Source organism: Microtus pennsylvanicus, chromosome 22 (assembly GCF_037038515.1).
Source record: "Microtus pennsylvanicus isolate mMicPen1 chromosome 22, mMicPen1.hap1, whole genome shotgun sequence".
Classification (NCBI taxonomy): domain Eukaryota; kingdom Metazoa; phylum Chordata; class Mammalia; order Rodentia; family Cricetidae; genus Microtus; species Microtus pennsylvanicus.
In genome coordinates, this window is record NC_134600.1 from 12,204,289 (window position 1) to 12,216,344 (window position 12,056).

The following is a 12,056-nucleotide window of genomic DNA, read 5'->3' on the forward strand; positions in this document are numbered from 1 at the left end:
ATAATATTTTTCCTCTGCTGTAAAATTCCTATAGGGGAATGCGTAGAGGTTAAAATGCCTAAAATGAAGACAATGAGGTGGTGGCTCATGCCTTTAATCCCAGCACTTGGATGGCCGAGGCAGGTGGAGTTTGAGGCCAGCCTGGTCTACAAGAGCTACTTCCAGTACATGTTCCAAGGCTACAGAGAAACCCTGTATCAAGAAAAATGTCTTGAATGTAACCAAACTTCAGATCCAAACCATCCATATGTGCGTCCTATAATTTTATTTCCACTAATCCAATTTTTTTCTCTGCTTTAGATGATAATTCTCTTTGACTATTTAAATCTTTGTCACCCTTTATAGTTTGGTTCTAATTACTGTTTTGAAATTTTTACCCAAAGAGTGGACTATAGATGGTAAATGCCTTGCAGCAATTTCAGAAAATTTTTAAGATTCCACAAATAATCTCTCCTAATTTTTAAATTTAGGGCTCAAATTTTTGTAAAAGCATTTTACATGCTGAATAATTAATAGATTCTCCTTTTTGTATATTTTCAGAATATTTTGTAAATTTTTAATCCCCAAGGAGACAAAGTTTGCTTTACTTCAGCAAACATTTTCTCTAAAGTATGTTCAGTTGAATCATCTAATAAAATTCTGTATAATGTTGAAAACAAAGCTTACTTGAGTATAATTTCAATTATATTAAGTAACAAACTACTAACCTGCAGTACTTTATATCCTAATTTGTTTATGATAAAACTTTTGAGGACTAGAAATTTTCATTGCATGTTTAAGTGAATGGTATTAGGTAAAATATCTTGAGTAAGATTATAATATCATAGACAGTATGTTGTAACAAAAATAATGTCAAGTTTGTATCAAAAGGAAGCATCCATATCTATATCAATGTAAAATGTATAAATAAGTAGTTACTTTTAAAATTAGGAAAAATTTTCACTGCTCTTAATATCTATTTTTGTCTCTATTGTACATGGCATTGAATATGTATGTCTGTATATGTCTATATAAATAATGTGTAAGTCTTCCACGATGAACAATGTATTTTCCTGCAGTAATTTTTAAATTTCCAGGAAGAAGATGGGGCCCCACAACAAGTCAAATTGCTTGTTATCATTACATCAGGATGATAATAGCACTACTATAAGATCTGTTTTGAGTACCAGATGCTCAAGATGGTTCCATCTTAGTTAGCTGAAATGGTACCCTTTTTACAATGTTCTGGATTGACCTTCTTATAGGAAGCTCAGAAAAACCTTACCAAATAGTCAGACTATTTGCAATTATACCAGACAGTAATCTTGGAACTTAACCATCATTTTACTTTCACAGGATCCTAAAGAAAGAACATCGCCCCCATGACAGCTAGAAGTAATTCTAAAAGACTTCCTCTCCTCTCCCAACAAAGTTTGTCCTCAGGGTTAGGGACATCATTTAGGGGTTGGTTATAATTGGTATAGGATTTTGGGTTGGAGGGGAAATTTTATTTTTTTGGTTTTTCAAGACAGGGTTTCTCTGTGATTTTGGAGCCTGTCCTGGAACTAGCTCTTGTAGAACAGGCTGGTCTCAAACTCACAGAGATCCACCTGCCTCTGCCTCCCAAGTGCTGGGAATAAAGGCATGCACCCCCACCGCCCTGCTAGAAGGGAAATTTTAAAGGCTCGGGGATCTCTTTCAAAAAAAATGGGAAAATTGGATGAAATAATAGATTATTCTGAGCTTACACACACTAATAATAGGGAGTAATAGAGTAAATGCTTGTGAGGTATAATTTATAGGCAATTGCATTTGTATTGATTTTTTTTTTGACTTTTCAAGACAGGGTTTTCCTGTGGCTTTTGATTCCTGTCCTGGAACTAGCTCTTGTAGACCAGGCTGGCCTCGAACTCACAGAGATCATCCTGACTGTGCCTCCTGAGTGCTGGGATTAAAGGAGTGCACCACCACCCACCAGCCATTTGTATAGATCCTTATATTGATATAATGTTAAGTCATATTGAATATTATATGCATTCATGCTTCTACCTCTCCTTAAAATATTTTATACATTGATACATATTTATCATATTGCAATGCACACTTCTACCACTGATCCAGATAACTATACATTGTTTACATTTTGAGGTCATTGTCCTCATTTGTTGCAATATTGTATAATATTCTCCTATGAAATCTTAGTCTTTAATTATAGGTATTAAAAATAGCAGAACAATAGTCATCTAGGCGGGCGGTGGTGGCGCACGCCTTTAATCCCAGCACTCGGGAGGCAGAGGCAGGCGGATCTCTGTGAGTTCTAGACCAGCCTTGTCTACAGAGCTAGTTCCAGGACAGGCTCCAAAACCACAGAGAAACCCTGTCTCGAAAAACCAAAAAAAAAAATAGTCATCTATGTTTGTCATACTTATAGTTAGAATAATCAGGTTCTTTAGATAAGTAGAGATTATATTCTGCATAGATAGGCAATCTTCAAACACTTCAAAGAACTGTAGAATATGGCATTTAACTAACTTAGAGTTCTTTTGAAGTGAGGCACTATTGCTCCTGGTAGCATGGATCTATTCCCCCAGAGAAATTTGAGCACCGAAAGCACTCCACTTGGAGCTTGTTTTTTTCTTGGAAAAACTGTCTTTGGGCAAAAACATGCTCATGCCTCAACTACTGAAAAGATAGATGATGTCTGAATATGGATAAACAGGTCTGTTAAATCTTGACAAGACAGGGTAAGATGGTTTTGAAAAATTTCCTCCCTCTGAAAATGATCTTTCAGTTATTCTAGGTCTTTGCAAAAGTTGGTCCCTTCAACTTTGCAAATGAGACTTTGCATGATTGCCCAGGTAGCCAGTTATCTCTGTAATTTGTTGCACATTTTGTCTTTTTTTAAAGATTTATTTATTTATTATGTATACAACATTCCTTCCATGTATGCTTGCCAGAAGAGGGAATCAGATCTCACCATAGATGACTCTGAGCCACCATGTGGTTGCTGGGAATTGAACTCAGGACCTCTGGAAGAGCTGTCAGTGCTGTTAACCTCTGAGCCATCTCTCCAGCCCTGTTGCACATTTTGAAAAGTTGCTTGATTGCACTTCCTGCTTACTCAAGTAATATTTCCCTTCTCAGATTCAATGGGGTTGAAAACTAGATAGTTGTAGTTACTTTCCTCTCATGACTTGTTCAAATTATTTATTAAACAAGAATTAAACTAGTTAGGATGGGAAAATTGTTGAATATATTGTTCTTATTGTATATAATTTTGTATTGGGTTTAGAACTCTCTTATTTATACAAAAGGGGGAGATGCTGTAGAAAGAATTACAGGCAGTGGTTTCCCGCCCATTGGGGCATGGCATCTTATACTGTACATGCAAATGTAGAGCATGAGTTTGGCCTCTTTTCTGGCTGTGTGATTCAGATTCTGATCTCTGTTGAAGCATAACTTTCTGATTTGAGTCCATCCCTAAATAAGTATACATTTATTTCTCAATTCTGAGCTGGTGTTGTATTTCTTTAAAGCATCCTTCTTCAAGCAACATTAAATGGGAATCATTGAAATGACTAAATGCATTTTTTTCCATTGTTGACCATGAACTAATAGTAACCGGGTTCACAATGTACCTGACTGAATGAACAACCTCCCAGAAAAGATCATGTATTTGAACAAGTTTCTGTCCATAGTGGTTTTCTTTCAATTATCTGTGGATCCTTAGTAGGAGAAGAAGCCCTTCTATATGAAATTTCTCATTGTATCCAATGAATCTCAATACCCTCAAGTAATTTCCTAACATTTAAATCTATTGTGTTAACTGGGCGATGGTGGCGCACACCTTTAATCCCAGGACTCAGGAGGCAGAGGCAGGCAGATCTCTGTGAGTTCGAGACCAGCCTGGTCTACCGAGCTAGCTCCAGGACAGGCTCCAAAGCCACAGAGAAACCCTGTCTGGAAAAACCAAAAAATAAATAAAATTAAATAAATCTACTGTGTTGTGCTTGACATTAATCAGCCAGCTTCCTACTTATACTGAAATGCTTTTAACATCATTATAGGCTCGATCTCTAAATCACATAAAATATAGCAGAAACAGTTGTTATTCAGTCCTCAGGTAACCTGCTGTTTTAATTGTTTCGTTTGCTTATCTGAGTAACTGTGTGGCTCTCAATTCCTGTAACTAAAGGGAGGCATCATTCCTGGCTCTATTTGTTTTTATGTTATTGGATGATGGTGCTAGAATGTAGGTATTTTTTATGTCAAGTATATACTCCTGTGCTTAGCTTCATAATTTCTTGAATTTTAAAAATTGACAGAGGGCATCACTCTGATTGCCAAGATGCCATGTATTCATAACATTAATACTGCCTGAGTGTTCTGAGTCATTAACTGGAGTGAAAACAATTCTTTGTGGAAAGTTCAATAAAAGTCTTTCAGTTCTTTGTATCCCATTGTTTGTTTCATTCCGGTTTTCAATGGAAACAGGGTCTCAATGTGTATTTCCACCTCTCCTGGACCTGATTGCTTAGACTTGACTGGCATTCAACTCAGAGACAAATATTCCCACCTCTGTTTTCTGAGTGTTGTGGTTAAAGGCACAATACTTCAATACACCCAGTTTGTCCATCTATTCTTCCTTTCTGTAGTCAGTAGTTTTTTTGTACAATATTCTCATGCACACAATGTACTGTTGATCTTTTCTGTTTTTCTCTCCCTATGAATAGATATTTCTCTTATAAGGTGGTACAAAGGGTACAGAAATAAAAGAATTGACTCTCCTTTTAAATTTCATTGTAAAGTGAGTGTCCTTATCATGGAATAAGAGTAGATAACACCAGAATCATACAACTATACTTTCAAAGAAGTATGCATTCCAATGTTGCCACTGTCATGCTTACATTGTACACACGTGTGGTATATTTTTGAAGGCAGTAACCTATGATGATGTGCATATCAACTTCAGTAAGGAAGAGTGGGATTTGCTGGATGCTTCCCAGAAGAATCTCTACAAAGATGTGATGCTCGAGACCTACAGGAACCTCACTACTATCGGTAAAAATAAATTTCTTTCATGTTTCAAAATATGGAGACAACTCTTCCTTGGTTTATGTTGTTGTTCTGTAATTTGATTTAGAAAGAAGGAGAATGAGGTGAACAACACAGTCATAGTTCTTAGGATAATAAGCTAATTATTTCACAATGTTAAATAATATAACATACATATTCTGGTACTATATTTTAGGATACATTTGGGAAGACCATAACACTGAAAAACATCGTCAATGGTGTAGAAGGCATGTAAGGTAATTTTCTTATGCAAGTTTATAACAATGTGCCTCTGATGAGTTTGTAATGTGTTATGACACTTTTAAACAAAACAACAGTGTAAATAAGCACAGCTTTAAATGAATTGATGGTTAATAAATTCTCACAAATCCATATAGCTCAATTTCCTGTATATGAATTGCATTTGCAAGGCATTCATTTAAGAAAAATTCTGGGAAGCAATGACTAAACAGATTTTAGCATTAATCATGAGAGCTAGATTATACATCTGCCAGTCCATTTGTTTCTTGTTACTCATGACAGAAAATGTATACACATTTCAGTGATGATGAATATAGCTGCAAACCTTTCTACTAAATCAATAGCCCATGGTAAGTAAGTCTTGTATTACTCATATAGTTTTTGTGACCATGTTAAGTTTAATGAAAGCAGCTGTTGGAGTCAAGGATCAAGGGGCAGGTGTTGTGGAGAAACCTTAATACCTATACCACAAGCCTCTGAGGAACAGAAAGTCAAACCGTGAGGATTCAATGTGGAAATCTTTTATTGACTATTCTTCCTTTCCTATATATATCATATGTTACTTTTGACACAAGAGTATGAGCATAGGGATATGCAAAGATTTAGCATTCCTCTCCTTAAGAACAATTAAGAAGATAAAATGTAGTTCCTATGTAGAGTATACTTGTTGAATTTGATACAAGAATACAAAGTTAATTCATTTTCTACCATCATTGTTAATACTTAAACATACATTATGAAAAAACTACGATGAGTTCTAGGTCTGTGCAAATACTTTTAGGTGTCTTAGTTCACTTAGCAAATGTATAATGATTCACGATATAGTAAAATTTATAAATGTAGTAAAGTTGGTAAAGCACTCAGTGTATGCAGTTGTCTTCAAAAATGTAAAAAATTTAATAGAAAAATATAGGTATAGATGAAAAGGTAAACCATGGCACAAAGGAAATTATCACATATATTTTTTGAGATGCAAAATGACCCCTAATGGGTGAACAAAACATGATTTAAAACAAAGATATAGAACCATAATGTTTGATTCCTTTTTACAATTGGAAAAAATATGAAGTTAATTCCTATAGATATGAGGTTTCACAGTCCATTGAATGTGGTGAAACTTTTACATGCGTAAATTATCCTTGCAGGATTGAAAGAAATCAAACTGGAGCGGCGTTTTCCGTATATTCTCACTGTCCTAAAGCCTTGTGTTATAACACTCATCTTCTAAGGAATGAAAAAACACGTACCGGAGAAAAATGCTCGAAAATTAAGCAATGTGATAAAACCTTTCTTCATCACAATCATCTTCAAAGGCATAAAAGAACACATACTGGAGAGAAACCCTATGAATATAATCAGTGTGGTAAAGACTTTACTCAATACAGTGTTCTTCAAACTCATAAAGGAACACATACTGGAGAGAAACCCTATGAATGTAATCAGTGTGCTAAGGCCTTTGCTGAGAATAGTGCTCTTCAAAAACATAAAGGAACACATACTGGAGAGAAACCCTATGAATGTAATCAGTGTGGTAATGCCTTTGCACATCATAGTCATCTGCAATTGCATAAGAGAAAACATACTGGAGAGAAACCCCATGAATGTAATCAGTGTGGTAAGGCCTTCGCACAGCGTAGTCATCTTCAAGTGCATAAAAGAACACATACTGGAGAGAAACCCTATGAATGTAATCAGTGTTCTAAGGCCTTTGCTGACAACAGTGCTTTTCAAAAACATAAAAGAACACATACTGGAGAGAAACCCTATGAATGTAATCAGTGTGGTAAGGCCTTTGCACAGCGTAGTCATCTTCAAGTGCATAAAAGAACACATACTGGAGAGAAACCCTATGAATGTAATCAGTGTTCTAAGGCCTTTGCTGACAACAGTGCTTTTCAAAAACATAAAAGAACACATACTGGAGAGAAACCCTATGAATGTAATCAGTGTGCTAAGGTCTTTGCTGACAACAGTGCTTTTCAAAAACATAAAAGAACACATACTGGACAGAAACCCCATGAATGTAATCAGTGCGGTAAGGCATTTACACGTCATAGTTCCCTTCAATTGCATAAAAGAACACATACTGGAGAGAAACCCTATGAATGTAATCAGTGTGGCAAGGCCTTTGCACAGCATAGTCATCTTCAATTGCATAAAAGAACACATACTGGAGAGAAACCCTATGAATGTAATCAGTGTGGTAAGGCCTTTGCACGTCATAGTTCCCTTCAATTGCATAAAAGAACACATACTGGAGAGAAACCCCATGAATGTAATCAGTGCGGTAAGGCATTTACACGTCATAGTTCCCTTCAATTGCATAAAGGAACACATACTGGAGAGAAACCCTATGAATGTAATCAGTGTGGCAAGGCCTTTGCACAGCATACTCATCTTCAATTGCATAAGAGAACACATACTGGAGAGAAACCCTATGAATGTAATCAGTGTGGTAAGGCCTTTGCAAGTCATAGTCATCTTCAAGTGCATAAAAGAACACATACTGGAGAGAAACCCTATGAATGTAATCAGTGTGGTAAAGACTTTGCATATCATATTCATCTTCAATTGCATAAAAGAACACATACTGGAGAGAAACCCCATGAATGTAATCAGTGTGGTAAGGCCTTTGCACAACGTAGTCATCTTCAAGTACATAAAAGAACACATACTGGAGAGAAACCCTATGAATGTAATCAGTGTTCTAAGGCCTTTGCTGTCAACAGTGCTTTTCAAAGACATAAAAGAATACATGCTGGAGAGAAACCCTATGAATGTAATCAGTGTGCTAAAGCCTTTGCTGACAACAGTGCTTTTCAAAGACATAAAAGAAGACATACTGGAGAGAAACCCTATGAATGTAATCAGTGTGGTAAGGCATTTACCTAACTTCGTGGTCTTCAAATACATAAAACAATACACACTGAAGAGACACCCTATGAATGCAGTCAGTGTGGCAAGGCCTTTGCACATCATAGTCACCTTCAAAGGCATAAAAGATCACATACTGGATAGAAACCCTATGAATCCAATCAGTGTGTTAAGACCATTGAATATGAAAACAGTGTTCACATTCATAAAAGAATGCATGCTAGAAAGAAACCTTAGGAGTGAAATCAGTGTGGTAAGGCCTTTACAGAACAGAACTCCTGTACTCTTGAACGGCATAATATAGCACCTACTGTAAAGATATTAATGAATGGAATTTGTGGTAGGTGGATGAAGGTCATTGGTTAATCAAGAAACTGCCTTGCCCATTTGATAGGCCAGCCCTTAGGTGGCTGAAGTAGACAGAACAGAATGCCGGGAGGGAGAGGGAAGTGAAGCCGACGTCATTTCCTCTCCTGTCCGGAGAAAATGCGATGCAGCCTGCCACCAGGGCAGACATGCTGAATCTTTCCCGGTAAGCGCACCTCTTGCTGCTACACAGATTAGAAATGGGCTAAATTAATACGTGAGAATTAGCCTAGAAGAGGCTAGATATAATGGGCCACGCAGTGTTTTCATTTATACAATTTGTGTGTTGTTATTTTTGGGCATAAGCTAGCTAGGCACCCGGAAGCTGGGTTTCAGGAAGCGGCCCGAAGTTCCTTCAACAGAATGGTGCCGATGTGCACAACTGCTTCCACAAAAAGCGTGGGAAAGAATAGAGTAAAGCATGTTTTCTTGGTAGCAGCAATTTCTCATTCTGCTCTGCTTGCTAGAGGCAAGCAAGCACTCTCATCTAAGAGAGGCTTCCTGACTGAGCTTTAGCTGCAAAACCCTGCATCTCTTAAGAGATCCTGCCAAGAAACACTTAAATGGTGTTGATAAAAGCCAACTGAATGCTTGTTTGTTTTCAGCAGTAGCAGGAATAAAGTGCCATTTTAAAATGCCCTGTTCTGAGCTGTCCTGCCAGGGCAGACTCTGACTCTTAAAGCAGGCAGTTGACTGAGTGTGGTCTGGGAGCAGAATGGTCCAGCTTGCTTGCTGGCAGGGACCTTGAAACGCCTTAGACTTGTGGCAATAAACATGGCTAAAGCTGGTACCTTCACCGTTAAGCTGAAAGCTAAGGCTGGATCTAGCCGCCAATGCCGCGGCTTTAATCCTGCCCATATTGCTCAGTAGTTTAAAAGCTTGTGTGGTCACAAAAAAAGAGGGAGATATATAGTAAAGAGAGATTCAAAAACAAAGAAAACCTTTAAATGATTTACAGTGTGTTAAGAATATATGCAGGCTAAAAGTTAAAGTTCTTAAAGTAAAAAACAAAAAGGAAAGAGAGTGTTTGGTTGTGGTAGTACACACCTTTAATCCCAACACTTGGGAGGCCTAGGGAGATTGACTTCTGTGACTTCAAGGTGTGGTAGCACACACCTTTAATCCCAATGCCTGGGAGGCAGAGACAGGCAGATCTCTGAGAGTTCAAGGACAGCCTTGTCTACAGAGTTATTCCAGGACAAAGATATACAGAGAATATAAAATAAAAGTAAAAATAAATGAAATAGAGGTTAAAGTAAAACCGCTCAAAGATGGAAAATACACAGAGAATCTTGATACTCTATGCTATTGTGCTCTTTGAATTGTTTTAATGGTGAGGAAAGACCAACATCTGCTCAAAGGTATTTGTTTATAAATGCTGCTGAACTCATCCAAGATAGATATTTTGATAATACCTGGACTTCAGAATTTGGATCTAAGGATATGATACTTTGGAAAAGAGATTCTTCTTTTGTTTTCACAGGATTAGACCATATGGATTGCTTCTATTCTAATATGGTATAATAGACTGCGCCCTTCTGAAAGGTTGCTGTGAACACCTTCAGAAAATTACTTATCTGCAAACTGAGACAAATCTAGCACACAGGTTATACCCTCAAAGGCCTGACTAACAGCACCCCTTTACAGCAGGAAGCAGTTTGGAGAGAAATAACTACGCCCATATTCCCAAATATTGTTTATAAATATTCTTTTACATATATAGGGTGATATAATATAGATATAAATAATTTGGATTGAAATGAATCTTGCTTTACTGATACTAATTTAAGGTCAATTTTGTTATGTGTGTATATATTTCTGATATTGATTAAGGTATTGTGATTGTGTAGTTTATTTAAAAATGTAATGTATATAGGTTATTAATAGATATTCATCTATAATAGTCAAGTTTGTAGTCATGTTAGATTTTTTAGATGTGCATAGATATATTTTAGATAGGCATTCTTCATATCTTTCAAAGACTGCAGCATATGGCATTTAAAATATTTTAATAACTTAGGGTTTTGCATGGCAATGAGACACATCTGCTCCTGGCAACATCAGCTCCTTCAAGAGGAAGATGGGCATCGAAGAGGTTCCTTATGGAGTTTGATAGCCATTTGGGCAAGAAACTGCTCTTGCCTGGACTACTGCATAAACTGGACACAGAAAATCCTCAGAGAGAGGACTGCTGAAATTGCCTAAAGGTGAGATGATCATTCGGAGTTCCTGATTCATGAAAGAGTCTGTGAGACATTCTGCAGGACACAGCAGATAGTGACTGAACTGCCTTTGAAATTTCCTGCTTCATTGAAATGTCTGCTGGAAACTATGGCACTGTAGGCCGAAGATGGATGCCCCAACTGTACAGAGAAACTTTGGGTGACTGTCCAGGAAGTGAGATGTCTCTGTGATTTCTAGAGTTTTCTAAGTTGCTTATTTCTCACCGTCCAGCTAATATTGTATCTTTCTGGAGTCTTTGATGGAATTGAAGAATAGTTTTAGTATTCTAGTTATGATAAAGATAAAATAGATGTAAATATTGTAATTCTAAATTGTAACTGTTTTGTTATATGTAATTTTACCATGTTAAAGTGAAAGCTTTTCCTACTTGTTTAAACAGATAAAGGGGAAATGATGGAGGAAGGTCATTGATTAATAGAGGATCTTCCTTGGCCCCATTTGAGGCCAGCTGTGGCCGGCAGCTCCTTGAATCATCTCCAAATACATAATATGAGCCTATCTGTGGAGAAAGTCTGAAGTTAATGTCTTTATTCTTCAAAAACATGAGAAAACTTCATACTGTAGTGAAACTCTATAAACTAATTCAGTGTCATATTGTTTTGTGCTTCTTATGAGGGTAAGACTTTGTGTGTAATCAATCTGATAAAGCTTGTGCATAGTATCATAATCTTTTGGACCTGAGGAAAAAGCTAGGGGCTAATTTTAAATTATTCTTTACGATCTTAAGCCACTTACAGTCAGTTAACCAAAAGCAGCTATTGTGTAGAGAAAATTTTGATACTGTCCACAATCTGTTTAAGCATCATGATACCTCTATTTATTCTATTTTAAACCAGGATTGTATTTCATAAAACCTTTTATGAAGTATTATGGGTTACAGCAAGGGTATTCTAACATTGGGCCTGAAACCAGAGCCAAAGAAAAGCACTTTATCTCTGAATCTAGAACTAGGTAAAAAAAAATGTCCCTGAAGACAGCCAAAACATTAAAAAATGGCCTGTGAAAGAAACCCAATTTGGCTCTCAAACCAGAGCCATAAAATCATAAAATTCAATGATGTTTTTAAGCCCAAAGGATACCATTAACTGAAATACGAGAGGCTTGAAGAGTCAAATCTCTCATACGTTTACTTGTATGTTTTGTTTAAAAGTTACCTTAGAAATTGGGGTATAATTATGTTTATCAGAAGATTGGGAATGGTCATCAGGAAGGTAGATAGAAGGTGGTTACAAGGAATATTTTTTGAAAAAGTTGGCTAGAATTAATATATTATGGAA

The 12,056-nt window shown here is 36.7% G+C and overlaps 2 protein-coding genes across 2 annotated transcripts in view; one reads left to right on the top strand and one right to left on the bottom strand.

The window, feature by feature from the left end:
* LOC142840053 (uncharacterized) overlaps positions 1-12,056 on the bottom strand; it is a 119,820-nt gene that overhangs the window by 82,215 nt on the left and 25,549 nt on the right. The gene's annotated exons all lie outside the window — the stretch shown is intronic.
* Positions 2,687-8,187, top strand: LOC142840015 (uncharacterized). The gene is made up of 4 exons (XM_075956498.1): positions 2,687-2,698; positions 4,917-5,040; positions 5,231-5,291; positions 6,525-8,187. The coding sequence occupies exons 1-4, from the start codon at positions 2,687-2,689 to the stop codon at positions 8,185-8,187; spliced, it is 1,860 nt and encodes a 619-aa protein (XP_075812613.1).

Excerpts from the sequence above, each read along its gene's own strand:
- LOC142840015 (XM_075956498.1), top strand. Across the intron at positions 5,041-5,230 it reads CAGGAACCTCACTACTATCG|GATACATTTGGGAAGACCAT; the intron begins GTAAAAATAAAT and ends ACTATATTTTAG. Across the intron at positions 5,292-6,524 it reads TGGTGTAGAAGGCATGTAAG|GAATGAAAAAACACGTACCG; the intron begins GTAATTTTCTTA and ends TCATCTTCTAAG.